Raw genomic sequence first — 16,459 nt, 5'->3', positions numbered from 1 at the left:
CATGCCACCTCAGCTTTGTCATGAAAATCTTCTCGATAAATTCAAGACCAAACTAAAAACCTTTCTTTTTCAAGATGCATATCATAATCTCTAAATACTTCCTTCCCCAAAACCAGTCAAATTATCTCAACCGCTTTTACAAAGCGACCCTATCCCTAATGTTATATCCTCCCCCTCCTTCCCTTTCTTTTAACTTTTATTTTAATAATGTATTTATTGACCTTTTCATCCCCTTAATATCCTCAAATTCATGTAAGTCCTTGTCTATTGTCTTTTGATGTTCACTCTTCCTCATATATATCTTACATAATAAAATGCTAGCCCGCACATGCGCAGTAGCAAAACGTGTTCCCTGATCCCTTTTCTGTCGGGATGTGGCCGCACGAGTGCGCATGTGCGCGTATTACCTCACAAAGGCGGCGTTCTGACACCAACAGCAGCGCCACTGCGATCGGGAAAGCACAACACAGCCGGCGACTCCCCCCTCCCGCCCTCACTCACTGCCAAATCCACCACCTCCTCCTTCTCGCCGGCTCACCCGCTTTTAAATGAAGAGAACGCTGGCTTTGCTGTCTTCTGTCCACTGCGGGCCGCCCTCTCTGACTACTTCCTCTTTCCGCTAGGGTTGGCCACAGTGGATAGAAGACGCCGAAGCCAGCGGCTGTAACCGCCAATCTCCGTTCCTCCGGGGGGGGGGGGGGTCTGGGAGGAGAGGGATCGCGGCCACTCAGCGCCCCCACCGAGGAGCCCAGCAACTTTCCGCTGCCCGGAACCCGACTCATTTGCCGCCCCTCCCCTCTTCCCTTACCGCGGGCCCGACTGGCGATTTAAGCAGCGTGTCAGCAGTCTTCACACGCTGCTTCGGGCCCTTCTACTGCCCTGATTTGCTCCGGACGTGCCAGAGTAAATCAGGGCAGTAGAAGGACCCGAAGCAGCATGTGAAGACTTCTGACACGCTACTTAAATCGCCATGTGTAGTCGGGCCTACGGGAAGGGAAAGGGGGTAGAGGAAACGCTAATGCAGGCACAGGGAACTGGTGTGGGGGAAGGGAAATGGAAGGGGGAGGGAATGCTGCTTTGGACAGACAGACAGAGGGAGGAAGGGAGACAGAAAGAAAAGAAGAAAGACACGGGCAGGTGCACAGGGAACTGGTGTGGGGGGAGAAAAATGGAGGGGGAGGGCATGCTGCTTTGGACAGACAGACAGAGGGAGGAAGGGAGAAAGAAAGAAAAGAAGAAAAACACAGGGGCAGGGAGATATACAGAAAGACAAACAGACAAAGGAGGCCAGAGACAGACAGAAAGAAAGACAGCGGGAGTCGTGTCAGGAGGGGTGCGGGATGCGGCAGAAGGAACTTTTCCAATGGGTGCAACTGGGCGACTGTGGGGAACCTCTGATCAGGGGCAGAGCAAGGTAAGTGTATCATAGGGATAAGAAGGAGGAGGGTGGGAGAAAAAGGAAGGGACACCTACTGCTGGACAAGGGGAGAAGGAAAGAGGTGCTGATGGACAGGGGGGAGGTAAAGCAAAGGGAGAAGGGCTGCTGCTGCATAAGGAGAGCAGTGAAGGGGTGGTGGTGGACACAGGGGAGGTAAAAGGAAGGGAGAATGGACAGGGGGAGCAGGCAAGGGGTGGTGATGGACAGCCAAGGAAAAAGAAAGACAGAAAGAAAGCGGCTAAGGAGAGAGAGAGAAAGAAATAAAGAGAGACACACACACATATATTCTAGAACCCGTTAATGTAACGGGCTATAAGACTAGTATATATATATATATATATATGTATATATGTGTATATATATATATATATATATATATATATATATATATATATATATATATATATATATATATCATTATTATTTTTACTTTTTATCTCTTTTTTTCTTTTTTTTAACATTGTAAACCGGCCAGGTACACATTGATGGTCGGTATATTAAATTCACTAAAAACTTGAAATAAACTTTATAAGGTTCTTGTGCCCAATCAGCTACATCTTTATTTTCTTTGTACTGTTTGGTTTTAAAAATTCCAGTGAATGCATAGCCTTTCTCCCTCTCAATTAAGGTCTAACTATACAAACCAGTATATTTAATTTCCTGAGATAAGCTTGGTATTATTAAAGTGAAGAGAAAGTTTGAAAGTGTATTTTTATGTAAAGGATTTTCTCTTTTTCTTTTATTATTTTTCTTTTCTTTCTATACCGTTTTGTAATTTAAAGATGTTGACTGATATTGTATTATTTCTTGTTTTTTAATTTTTTTTTAATTTTATTCATTTTCACATCAAAGATCAAAAAGAGAAAACTTTGATACAGGCAACAAAATACAATCAGGAAATTATTATCAAGACATAAATTCCAGTACAATGATCACAGTCCACATTAAGGGAGAGTGAAATCATATACAGTCAAGGGTAATTGAATTAAAGAAATACTTAACTCGGTCATATTAACATATGCCTCAAATATACAGGGTTCTTTGGTTAATTACATTAGGGCCTAAGTGGTTGTATTTATAGAGGGGTGCCTTACCTTCCAAGAAAAATTGCAATTGATCTGGATCGTAAAAAATATACTTATTTGTTTGATAGGTAATGCAACATCATTTCTTGTTTTGACTAATAACTTTGTCAAAAGTGTAAAATGTTAATAAAGATTTAAATTAAAAAAAAAAGAAATCTCAGTGAATCTGGAGGATGTACTAAGCCAAATTGACAAGATTAAAAAGTGATAAATCACCTGAACCGGATGGTATACATCCCAGGGTATTAAAGAACTCAAACATAAAAATGCTAACCTGTTAGTGATCTGTAACCTGTTGCTAAAATTGTTTGTAGTACATGAAGATTGAAGAGTGGCAAATGTTTTGCTGATTTTTAACCCTTTAATTGGCAGATTGGCATAACGTAACTTGATGTTGAACGAGAGCAACAGTGCCAAGTAACAGGCATTTGGAGCTGCAGATCTCCCATAAGAGCCATAGAAAACACATTTTGCTTCTGGCAATAACTCCAAATAAAAGGTTAAAAAAGGTTCCAGGGAAGATCTGGGAAATTATAGACTGCTAAGCCTGACTTCAGTGCTGGGAAAATAGTGGAAACAATTATAAAAAAATAAAATTGTGGAACACAGAGCCAAACATGATTTAATAGGATAGAGTCAGCATGGCTTCAGCCAAGGAAGATCTTGCCTCGCCAATTTACTTGACTTCTTTGAAGGTGTGAATAAACATATGAATAAAGGTGAGCTGGTTGATGTAGCAGTGTTCTCCCCAGAAATTTTTTCCAGCCGGGTGGCATGAAAAAGTAGCCGGGTGGGGCGGGACAGGGAAATTTGGTGGTTAGAATAGGATCATTAAATCCAGTGGCGTACCTAATATATATGACAGCCAGTGCTGATCATTTTTTAACAAACCCCTCCTCTATATAAAAAAGTTAATTTTAGCAATAATCCATGAGCCACACAACAAGAGTGCACCTAGGAAAAGGCAGCATCTTAAACACTGCAGTGAGCATTAGAATACCAACACACAAATTGTAAAACTAAACAAGCGAGATCCTGCACAGTCAATTGATTTTTATACAGTCAATGCTAACAGAAAACCATGTCCTTTTCATACACACAGAACACAGAAACACCCTCACCCAATATGGAATAATCACAAATTAAAAATAGAAATATGTAGACAAAAATGAAACTAATGCAACACCACAGAAACAGTGACACATGTCCCCTAATACTGTGCAAAATATAGACAATAGATGTAAATTTGAAAAAAATGATACATAACAATCACCACTTTAAAAATTAACAAATAGAAATAAAAAATAATGAGAAATAAGAAAATACCATTTTATTGGACTAATCCATTTTTCAATTAGCTTTCAGAGGCCAAATCTTTCTTTATACAGTATACTGCTGTTATGGTGTCCTCTCCTGACTTGAGGAAAGGGGTTTAGTCCAAAAGAAATTGCCTTATTTCCATTTCCTATTTATAAAGTTTTATCAATTTAGTTACAATACTACTTGATTCTATGTAAAGCAACGAAAAAAAAATTTATTTCTACTTTTGTAGTTTATGCTTTAATCATCTTCTCTTCGCTCTTTTCTTTCTATACAGCGTTTGTCCTCTCTCCCTTCCATGCAATATCTGCCCTCTACCTTTGCCCCTTCCACTCAGCCTCTGCTCTCTCTGTCCCTTCCATCCACTGTCCATCTTCTCTCTGTCCCTTCCATCCACTGTCCACCCTCTCTTTGCCCTTTCCATCCAGTGCCGCCCTCTCTCTCCTCCATACGGCATCTTCCCTCTTTTTATGTCACTTCAATAAACTGTATATCCTGTGTCCTTTCTCTCCTTTGTACATGATTCATTTCAGCTTCATCCCCTCTCCATTTTTTTGTCTGCACTCCCTCCCCTATGCTCTGGCATCTCTCTCTTCTCCTTTCCTTCCTTCCTTTCCACTCCACCCCATGGCCTGGCATCTCTATCTCCTTACCTTCTCTCCCCCCATGCCCTGGCATCGCTCTCCTCTCCTATCTCTCCCTCTCTGCTGTGGCACCTCCTCTCCTTCCTTTTGTCATGGTCTGGCATTTGTCTCCTTAGTTTCCCTCCCCTCCCCTCCCCCTTGCCCTAGCATCTATCTCCTCTCCCCCTCCATTATATGGCATCTCCTCTCCTTCCTTTCTCTCCCTCCCTCCTTCCTTTCTTTCCCCTGGTCTGGCATCTGTCTCCTTCCCCCCCCAATGCCCTGACATCTCTCCCTCTATGGTCTAGTACTGCCTTTCCTTTCCCTCCCTCCCATGGTCTTGGCATCTCTCTTTCCTCTCCTCTCCCTTCCTGGTCTTCCTTCTCCCTCCTTCCCTCTCTCTCCCCAATTGGATGCAGCAGCAGCATTTCTCTTCCTCCTTCTCCCATCCTCCCATCACCTCTCACTCTCCTCCTCCACTGCTCTCCCCTCAGTCCTGCTGCAGCTTTTCCTCTTCCATTTTAAGTCCAGCAGCACATCTCCCTCTCACTTTTCTCCACCACTCAGCTCCAACAGCACCTCTCCCTCCCCTCCTCTCTACTTCTGTTTCCCCACTGTCTAACTGCAGCACCTCTCCTTTCCACCCCTAGGGCCAGCAGCACCTCTCCTCTCTGACTAGAAGGGCTCCTTTCCATTCCCTTTCCCTCCCTTCTGACTAGAAGCAGTACCTTACCCACTCATCTCCCAGGTTTAGCAGCACCATTCCCTCCTCTCCTCTTTTCCTCACCTCCTATTAGCACCCCTCCCGCTTATCTCCCAGATTCATTGGCACCACTCCTCCCTCCCGATTAATAGGCTCTCACTGGCTTGGGGATTCCTCGGCCTGACTCGGCACAGCCTGAAGTTCTGTGTTCGACTCCGGCCAAAGAAAGTAAAAAAAGAACCCCCCCCCCCCCGAAAAACCAGGTGATTTTTCAAACCCTCCCTGTAACTCTAGCCTGGACTAGCAGCAGCACCGCTCTCTCCTTATTTTAATCTGCCTGACTGCTGCCGTAGCTTTAGTGAGTCAATTCCCTCCAGGAGCATCGGGGCCTCTACTAGGCCATCCTGCCTCTGAGGAAGAAGGAAGTTGCATCATCGGAGGTGGGGCGGCCTAGCAAGATCCCCAAGGCTGCAGAAGGGGAATTGACTCACTAAAGCTACGGCATCATCGGAGTGGGGCGGCCTAGCAAGATCCCCAAGTCTGCAGAAGGGGAATTGACTCACTAAAGCTACAGCAGCTGTCAGGCAAATTACAATAAGGAGAGAGCGGTGCTGCTGCTAGTCCAGGCTAGTGTTACGAGGAGGGTTTAAAAAATCGCCAGATTTTTTTTTCTTCTTTTTTTACTTTCTTTGGCCGGAGTCGAACACAGAACTTCAGGCTGTGCCAAGTCAGGCTGGGGAATCCCCAAGCCAGTGAGAGGGGTTTTTAAAAATGTCTGCGTGTCAGCATTGGCAGCAGCAGGATTTGCAACCGTAATGACAGCCGGGCGCTCACCTAAATTAGCCGGGCGGAACGCCCAGCTAAAAAGTGCTAGGGAGAACACTGTGTAGTATATCTAGATTTTCAGAAAGCTTTTGACGGAGTTCTTTATGAGAGGCTCCTGAGAAAATTAAAGAGTCATGGGATAGGAGGCAATGTTCATTGTGGATTAGGAATTTGTTATCGGACAGAAACATGGGGTAGGGTTAAATGGCTATTTTTCTCAGTATAGGAGGTAAATAGTGGAGTTCCGCAGGGATCTGTACTGGGACCAGTGCCACTTTCATCCTCATCTCTTAAGCATCTTACTTGGAAAGTAACATTCCTTATATCTGTTATTTGTTTACTGAGTAAATGAACTTCAAGCACTTGTGTCGGATCCACCTTTTACAACATATTACCATGACAGAGTGAACTCATTCAAAATTTCTCCCTAAAATGGTACCAGAATTTCACTTAAACCAATCCATTGTGCTTCCAGTCTTCTTCCCAAGACCACACTCATGTCCTGGTGAAGCCACACTTCACACATTGGACTGCACACATGCTTTAGCTTATTGCTTGGATCAGACTAAGCCTCGCAGAACTTCCACTCAACTGTTCTTGTCATTTGATCCTAAAAGACTTGGTTCTCTTGGTAACAGGCACACCAGCTCCACATGGCTGGCAGACTGTGTCTCCTTCTGCTATGCTTTAGGTGAGCTATGTCACTGCCCATAAGGGTAGGGCAATAGCCACTTCAGTAACTTACTTACATTTCACTCCCATTGAGGACATTTGTAAGGCAGCCACCTGGTCCTCAGTTCATACCTTCACATCCCACTACTGTTTGAAGAATCATTCCAGATGGGATAGTCAACTTAGCCAAGCAGTTCTACAAAATTTATTCTCTGTTTAGACACCTACTCCCCTCCAATCCTGCTAAACATGCCAGACTCATGTTAATATGAAGATTATTACCTCTCACGTGATCGTGGCAGTTAGGGAGACCCATGTGATAATATGCTGCCTGCTTGTCCTAGGATAAAGAACAGTTACTTACCTGTAACAGGTGTTATCAGAGGACAGCAGGCAGATATTCTCACTGAATTGATGGTCCCGAAAGCCAACATTGGGCGGGAAGGCGCTGGCGCATGTGTGGTACAGGTGGTCCTCGACTTTTAAAGACAGTACATTTTTTACCCTGTCCATACAGGGCTCTGTGGATGACGTCACCCACATGTGTGAATATCTGCCTGCTGTTCTTTGATAACACCTATTACAGGTAAGTAACTTTGCTTTTTTGCAGAATAATGATTGAAACACCTGCTTACAATTCTTGTATATTTAAAGGCTGTTTCTGAATATGGTGCAGCATTACAGTAGATCTTTTCAGTTTGAAACCGTAATTTCCTGTGAGCTAAGCTTATGCTGATGTTGCTCTATTTGAAGGACAACAAAGAAAAATGGGGAGACCTGATGATCCACAGTGAAAACAATCCACCGATGAAAACAAAAACTGTGGATACAGATGTTCTGGAGATAATTTATTAAACACTGACATATAAAACCATGAAAATTCAATTAAAAAAGTACAATGCTAAAAAATATGGTGATAAAAATCCACCCGGACCCTACATGATCCGTGTTTCGGCAAACACGCCTTCCTCAGGGGTCCAATGGTTTGCAAACTCACATATAAAGAATTGGACTGGAAACAGTCTATTGTCTTTAAACGTGTGAGCAAAGAACACTGCAGACAAGCTGAAGTAGCAAAAAAAATGCTATTTGAAGGCCCTTGTGAAGGCTCTTATACTTTGATGCAGAGTACCCAGAGCTGGCTGAATAAACAAAAATTGTTCTGCAAGAGCTTTTCTGCTTGTATATCCATCTATTAACCATGTGTTTTTTCTCAGTTCAAAACCTTTCCTATGTCAGCTTTTATTGTAGTATTGCTTGAAAAACATTTTCTTATGGTTGGGAGTAAGAGACATTTTGCAGCTTTATTTAAAATGAGAAGATTTTTGTCCTTATGCTGAGATAACTAGTTTGGGGACTATATGATGCAATTTGGAGGATTTTTATTTTCCTTTTGTTTTTGTAAATAGTCCTTCAACACATGTAAAATAACAGTAATGAAATAAATATTTGCTAGGCATGGGTTGTATTAAATACTACTATGTTAATGTCTAGTGTTGAGTTGTTTTAAAAGCTATTTTTATTCTCTTCCATCTAGTGGTGGTCTCATGTAATGGCTGCAAGCCATAGGTCTTCCCCAGTGCCTCAAATGACCAGCAGTGATGGTTTCTTTAAAAAGGAGCTGGAGTCTGCAAAACAGGTTCGACTGGTGCAATCACTGCCAGATGTTTGTCCCAAGGAGCCTACAGGTAAGATGGACTTTTCAGAACAGGTAAACAGTCACCTAGTATGTAAAATGTACATCCCAAGGAGCATGCAAACTTTGTGAGCCACCTGCATTGCCTGCAGCATATGAAGTGAGGCTTTAATTGAGATGATAGCTGGATTCAGCACCAATCGCAGTTTGTTGTGAACCCAGGATCTGAAATGACTTCGAATTCCAGTTAAGTGGCATTTGTTGTATATGATGTATAGGTGTGCTTAGAAAAAAAAAGTCTGATCCAGCTGTATTCTTACTCCCCACCTTAAGAAAACCAAGAAATCCTTTCTGAGCTCCTTCTTCCCCCAACCTTTACCTTATTTGTGGTTTTTCTTCATGGGACAGGAGTAATCCGCACTCAGTGCCACTGCATCACCAGTATTCTCCACACCATTGCCCCAGGTATGTTAGATAGATTGTGAGCCTGCCGGGACAGAGAGGGAAAACTGCTTGAGTACCTGAATAAATGCATGTAAACCGTTCTGAGCTCCCCTGGGAGAGCGGTATAGAAAATTGAATAAATAAAGTAAAATTATACTGTATTACAGTTTTGCTGTAGACCATAGTAGCCTGTATCAGGCACATGGGAATGCTAAGAGCAATTGTAATCATCCTGCATAATGGTGATGGCAGACTGGTCTTTTCTCAAGGGGATCATATTATATGTAGAGGCGGTGGGAACAACAATTTGATGTTTTTCATTGTCTACACAATTTTTATTGTACATTCTTGTAATCTTTACTAGTTATGGGAGAGTATAATATGCATGTTAGAATCACTCAGCTTTAGAATTCTTACATCCTAAGAACGTCGCTGAGGCCATCCCATGCACGTGTCATTTCATTTATACTCTTTGTGAAAGGTCTAATTTTAACTTTTTGTGTTTGAACATAGATGCTGAATGTCTCCAATTTCTCAGTTTTCCCTAAGGATCTAGTTGCAGGGCCTGAGCCCTGAGAGAGGTGCCTTGGATGTAGATAGATATATTTTACAGCAAGCAAGTCCAGGAGCATCTGTCTGACATTATTTTATATTATTAGTGCATAATGTTATCCACAATGGGATAATGTGTGCATTTTAGTGAAAGAGGGACGTGGATGGAGATGCAACTTTGTAGAAAACTATGGATCAGTAGGGTTCCAACATTGTTAACTAGTGAGATTATTAGTCATTATCTGTCTTCCTAATGTACAGGTTGTATATCACTTGTTATGTCAAAATATGATCACGTTACATCACTTTTACAAACTGCTCATTGGCTACCAATCACACACAGAATAACTTTTAAAATAATACTGTTAACATTCAAAATTCAACAATCACATGCGCCGTTATTTTTGGACCATTTTTTGATACCATATTCTTCATCTAGGACACTCAGATCAACACAACAACATCTACTAACTATTCCGTCTTTAAAAATAATAGGGACCAGGAGATCCACTATCTTTTCGGTCATAGCACCCCAGCTCTGGAACAATTTACCACTGTTTTTATGTAATGAACCTTCTTTAGAAAAATTCAAGCGCTCCCTTAAAAGCTTTTTGTATAAGCGTGCTTTCAATGCATAGAAAACATTACCTACAAGTACTAAATCCTAGTTTTTAATGATTTGAGATCCTATCATATATATCTTACATGACCCCACCATATGTGTTTTTCCTTAAATGTTTCTTTTCTTAAAATTTGTAGTTCACCCCCTTTGCCTTTTGTACCAGTTTGTAATAGAATGCCAAAATTTGTCTATATTATCTTGTTTTGTCCTCCCCAATTTGTTAATTGTTATTTTAAAAACAATTGTTATACGCATTGAAATATATGATATTGCGTAGATAACAAATCCCAATAAACTTGAAACTTGAGGTGAATGTTAGCTGTGCAGGTTGGTGCGGGCCAATCGGCACACTACTGTGAAGCAACTTGCCATCCAAATGAACCAGGGGGCTTCCAGATGTGTGTCCAAAATGACTGTGCAGTGAACCCTGTTGGCGAATGGGGTTCCGGAGCAGACAACTGGTGACTGCACCCATGCTCTTGAAGGTTCATTGCAAAAAAAGGCTACAATTTGCACAGGAGTACCAGCATTGGACTTGTACCAACTGACAGAGGGTTTCCTTCTCTGATGAGTCACATTTTGAGCTTCATTTAATGGATGGACATTGGCATGTCAGGCATGAAACCGCCAAGAACAAACACCCAGCAACTATTGTTGGATGTACACAAGCAATTGGTGGCAGCATTATAGTCTGGGGAATTTATTTGTTTTCTTGGTATGGTTTGGGTTCCTTGATATCTCTGGAAGGCACTCTCAACCGATATTGGTATTTCTCCATCCTTGCTGATCAAGTACACATGTACATGTTGACGGTCTTCCCTATGGCCAATAGGATCTTTCAACAGGACATTGCAACATATCATACCATCAGTATTGTTTGCAGAGCATGACCAAGACTTCCAACAACCCCTGGCCTCCAAATTCTCCAGACCGTAACCCAACTGAACACATTAGGGACCACCTCGATCGACATGTTTGACGATTGTATCCACCACCCATTGGCAACTGTCGAACCCACTGCAATATGCATGACTCCAGATACCTCTAACAACCATCCAGCATCTTATTGAGTCACTCCCATGGTATAATGTGACTTGACCTGTGTAGAAGAAACCACCAAAAAGATAACCAGTCATGAGTAATCCATGACCACATTATCTGCATCCATATCTTCCAAGACTGAGATCACAAAGTGCTTTTATAATCCCAAGTGCTCATCGTATTACCCTAGATGAAGATACTTACCATCATCTACTTCATTCAGGCTTCCAGTGCAGAGATGGCCTAGGCAGCAGAAACCTCAAAAGACCTAAACCCAACCTCGGCAAGAAACCTAACACTCTTTGACTTTCTACTAGAGAGTCTAGCCATTGTATTACAGCCTTTTCCTCAGTCTTCCCATCAGAGGCCATCTTGCTCATTTACATCAATGTTGGACCCTCATTACATCAGACAACTGGGTCTTACAAATTGTGCGACATGGTTATGCTCTTGATCTTCAAAAAGCTCCTCTAAATCATCCTCCAGGAAAGACATGTTTCAACAACCAGCAGACAAACCTTTTTCACCAAGAGCTCCAAGCCTTCCTTCAGCTCAACACAAAAGAACAAGTTCCTTTATAGGAGAGAGGCTGAGGGTTCTACTCCAAGTATTTTCCTCATACCAAAAAAGACTGGAGGCCTCCATTCAATTCTAGACCTCAATGCTCTCAATAAATACTTGATAAAAGAAAAGTTCATGATGGTCTCTCTGGGAAACTTGATGCCACTGTTGGACAAGAATGACTGGCTCTGCTCTCTAGATCTCAGAGGCCTACACACATAGTCCCATCTTCCCAGCCCAGAAGAAATATCTTCGTTTTCGAGTAGGCATGTACTTCTAATACAAAGGGCTTCCATTTGGCCTGATTTCAGCACCCAGGGTGTTCAAAAAATGTTTAGTTGTGCTGGCTGCAACACTCTGCTCTTATGGCTTTCAGGTATTCCCTTATCCGAGCGACTGGTTGATCAAGACCCAGATACCTCAAGCAGCTCACCTAACCATCATTTCAATAGTGCATCTCCTAGAGCTCCTAGGATTTGCAATCAATTACCAGAAATCCCATCTCTAACCAACTCAAACTCTGGAATTTATTGGAGCCCAACTAGACACAGTGCAAACTCGAGCATTCTTACTGCAACAGAGACTAGACAGCTAGGTTCAAATCTGCCACAAGGTGTCCATTCTCTAACATCGATATTCTTGAGCTGTGAGCAATCCACAGCGTTCTCCATACCTTTTCAAGATCATCTTCTCGATCAAGTAATACTTATCCAGACCAGAAAACCAAGTAGCCATGTACTATGTGAACAAACAGAAGGGACAGGATCTTGCCCCTTTTGTCAAGAAGCAATGCATATCTGGTCCTGGGCAGTTACCTGCAACATTTTCCTAAAAGCCATTTACTTAGCAGGAAAACAAAACATTCTAGCAGACAAGCTGAGCAGATTTCTACAACCTCACAAGTGGTCTCTCAACTCAACTGTGTTATGTCAGATATTTTCCAGTTGGGGTACTCCGGAGATAGATCTCTTTGCTTCACCTCACAATCGCAAATTTCCAGTTTTCTGTTCCAGAATATGCACACCCAATCACCTGGAGTCTGATGCTTTCCTTCTGGACTGGACCCAAGTTTTTGTATGCTTTCCTTCCAGTTCTCTTAATAGGGAAAACGTTGTTCAAACTTCACCAAGAAACAGCTACCATGATCCTCATTGCACCTTTGCAGCCGAGACAACCATGGTTCCCGTTTCTTTAATTAACTCAGTGTCTGGAAACCCATTACACTTCAACTTTTTCTGATCTTGATTACTCAGAACGAGGGGTCCCTTTTTCATCCCAGTCTGCTTTCATTGACTCACAGTGTAGTTTCTCTCCAGTGTGGTTTCTGCTCCAGTATTAGCCATCCTTAAGGCATCCAGAAAATCTTCCACACAGTGTTTCTGCTTCAAATGGACCTGTTTCATCCCCTGGTGTAACAAGCAATCATTGCATCTGAACACATGTCGTCTCCCATCAGTCCTCTCCTATCTCTTATACCACTGGTGCCCAAAAGGTCGATCACGATCGACCAGTAGATCGCGAAGGCAACGTGAGTCAATCGTGGAGCCCATCCGTGATAGACTCGCATTGCCTTTGCGTTCTCCCTGCTTCCTGACACCGTAAACAGGATAGTAGAAGCGCCGGGCCCACCAGTCTCCCCCCCCCCTCCCCACGATGTCGATTCTGACGTTGGAGAGGAAGTTCTGGGCCAGCCAATCGCTACCTGGACCATCCTCTTTGACATCAGAATTGATGTTGGGGGAGGGGGGGAAGGCTGTTGGGCCAGGCGCTTCTACTGTCCTGTTTACAGCATCGGGAAGCAGGGAGAGCTCAGAACCTGGGCGGTGGTGGCTTGGGGGGGCAGGGAGAAAGAAAGAAAGTGGGAACAGGGAGACAAAAAGAAAGGGGAGGGGGGCAGGGAGAGAGGAAGAAAAAGTTGAGAGAGGGAATGAGGTCTGGAGGAGAGGAAGCATATAGGAGGCTGAAAGAAGGGAAGAAATATTGGATGCACAGTCGGAAGAAGAACGTGCAGCCAGAGACTCATGAAATCACCAGACAACAAAGGTAGGAAAAATGATTTTATTTTCAATTTAGTGATCAAAATGTGTCTGTTTTGAGAATTTATATCTGCTGTCTATATTTTGCACTATTGCCCTCTTTTACTAAACTGCAATAGTGGTTTTTAATGCAGGGAGCCTATGAGCGTCGAGAGCAGTGCAAGGCATTCAGCACAGTTCCCTGTGCTAAAAACCACTATTGCGGTTTAGTAAAATGGAGGGGGTATATTTGTCTATTTTTGTATAGTTGTTACTGAGGTGACATTGCATAAAGTCATTGCCTTGATCTCTTTGAAAAAACCCTAGAATATAAATGATAATTAATATTTTCTCTGTGTACGGTGTGCTTTGTGCTTTTTAAAGTTTTATTGTTGGTAGATCATTTTGACTTGGTCATTTTAAAAGTAGCTCGCAAGCCTAAAAAGTGTGGGCACTCTGTCTTATACCTTTCCAACTCTGGCCTCAAAACCACTTCAGTGAGAATTCATCTCAGTGCTATTAATGCTTTTCATATACCTCTCAGTAAAAAGCCCCTATCGGTGCATCCATTGATTTCTATATGAAAGGCCTTTTTCATACCAAACCACCAATCAAACATCCTCCAGTTGCTTGGGAGCTCAATATTGTGCTTTCCACACTGATGAAACCACCTTTTGAGACACTTGTCTTCATCTCAAACATCTGTGGATGATGTCACCCATTAAGAATATCTTCCTGCTGTGTTCGGATAACACTTGTTACAGGTAAGTAACTGTGCTATCAATCCAACAGTTCCTCCCAGTGTCGCACTTCCTGAAATGAGAGCAGTTTGTCTACATAAGTTGTCTTGATTGACCCCAGACTGGAGGAAAAGCCAAAGCCTCCCCTTTCCCACTGTGTTTCCCTTAAATTTTTTTTTTTACATAATGTAATTAATGTCCTTTCTTTCCTTTTGTAGCAAGTATCTGTTTTTTTATTATATTTGTCTTTGTTCATTACCATTTTAACTTAGTCAAACTTTGGTTTGCGAGCATAATTAATTCCACAAATATGCTTGTAATCCAAAGCACTTGTATATCAAAGTGAATTTCCCCACAGGAAATAATGGAAACTCAGACGATTCGTTCCACAACCCAAAAATTTTAATACAAAATACTATACGTACTCGTATTGCAAGACCTCGCTCATTTAGAACAGTCACTACACTCCTGCAGCGTCAGAGAGAGAAGAACCATCGGCTCAGTTGTGATGTGTGTATACTGTATGTACTTGTATTGCAAGACATTTCTTGTATAGCAAGTTAAAATTTAAGCAAATGTTTTGCTTATTTTGCAAAACACTTGCAAACCAAGTTACTTGCAATCCAAGGTTTTACTGTATATCTATTTTAAACTTTTTATGTACATTGCTTAGACTTATAGATAGGTGGTATATCAAATTAAAAACTAAACTTGAATCTTGAAAGCAGTTAGTTCTTCTAGTAATCCAAGGAAAAGTTGTGAACTCCAAACCTCTCTACCAGATAAGAAGGTGGAAGAAAGGCGAGAGAGAGGAGATACGATAGAGATGTTTACCTACATGTGCATAAATGCACATGAGGCGAGTCTCTTTCATTTGAAAGGAAGCTCCAGAATGAGAAGGCATAGGATGAAGTTAAAAGCTGATAGGCTCAGGAGTAATATAAAAAAATACTTTTTTACAGAAAGTTTAGTAGATGTGTGAAATAGGCTCCCGGGTAGAGGTGGTGGAGAACACAGTGCCTGAATTTAAGAAAGCATGGAACAGACACATGGGTTCTCTTAGGGATAGGAGGAGATAGTGGATGCTGTGGATGGGGCCATTTGGCATTTATTTGCCATCATTTCTGTTTCTAATCCATTCAGAACCTTATAAAGGATACAATCAAACTTAAAATAACACTTTTGCTCATATATACCGATGTAGCATAAGATAATAATTGGTCACATGATTATATTTTCTTAGTGAGAAAATCAAACATAATGTAGTATTTTGCACCATTTGTAATTGTTTGATTAACTGTTGTATGATCATCCAGATAAATAAGATTACAGTAATCGAGAATGCTCAGTTCTAATGCTTGAACCAGTAACCTAAATTGTGGTTCCAAAAAATAGCCCTGCATAATAACATGGAGCTTTTACAACATAAAAAAGTTTTCTTCACTACTGCATCCACTTAAGGCTGCATAGTAAGGCCAGCATCCAAAATCACTCCCAAAATTCTGATAATAGTCACAAAAGGGTAAAAGTCTTAATGGACCATAAGTCCTGTATCACTAACAGAAACTAATCGAGTAGCCAAAAAAACCCTAGTTTTTTCTGGATTCAACTTTGTCAATGCTCAGACATCCACTCCTCTACTTACTGGCTGGTGGTCCTCCTCCAGGACAGGTTTGAGAATCATTGGCTCTAGAGGACACATGCTGTTGTTGCTGCAAAAAGGAAATATCAGGAAATATATTTTCATGAAGAGTGGTAGATGCCTGGCATGCCCTCCTGGTAGAAGAGGTGGTACAGTCAAAAATGGTGACAAGAGTTCAAAAATGTGTGGAATAGACACAAATGATCCCTAAATGAAAAAAGATAGGATTAAAACAAAACTTTTTATTTATTTAGTCAATTTTCGAACTCATCCTCCCAAAGGAGCCCAGAACAGGTTACAAGTTTACATACACAGTAGAAGGCTAGCAACATGGTTACAAGTTGACGCACAAATGGTCATACATAACAGCAGAGAAGAAAGATGAGTAGCGACAGTGGGAATTTCTAAGTACCGTATGGAAGACTGAATACATGTTTTGGGGACCGAGTACAGTAGCATGTCAAATAAGGCACTATAAGTCTAGCAGCAGCAATAAAATACATTCGATGCATAGCATAAGAGATCAGACATTTGTTTTGG

At 41.8% G+C, this 16,459-nt stretch overlaps 1 protein-coding gene across 5 annotated transcripts in view; it reads left to right on the top strand.

Moving 5' to 3' along the window:
- VPS54 (VPS54 subunit of GARP complex) overlaps positions 1 to 16,459 on the top strand; it is a 285,872-nt gene that overhangs the window by 20,709 nt on the left and 248,704 nt on the right. For all 5 annotated transcript variants that reach the window (XM_033938671.1, XM_033938667.1, XM_033938668.1 and 2 more), the window contains exon 3: positions 8,204 to 8,354. In XM_033938671.1, the coding sequence (XP_033794562.1) occupies positions 8,219 to 8,354 (136 nt within the window). In that variant the 5' untranslated portion in view covers positions 8,204 to 8,218. The remainder of the gene's footprint in view (positions 1 to 8,203; positions 8,355 to 16,459) is intronic.

This window comes from Geotrypetes seraphini, chromosome 3 (genome assembly GCF_902459505.1).
Source record: "Geotrypetes seraphini chromosome 3, aGeoSer1.1, whole genome shotgun sequence".
Classification (NCBI taxonomy): domain Eukaryota; kingdom Metazoa; phylum Chordata; class Amphibia; order Gymnophiona; family Dermophiidae; genus Geotrypetes; species Geotrypetes seraphini.
This window is presented reverse-complemented; position numbering and strand designations above follow the sequence as displayed.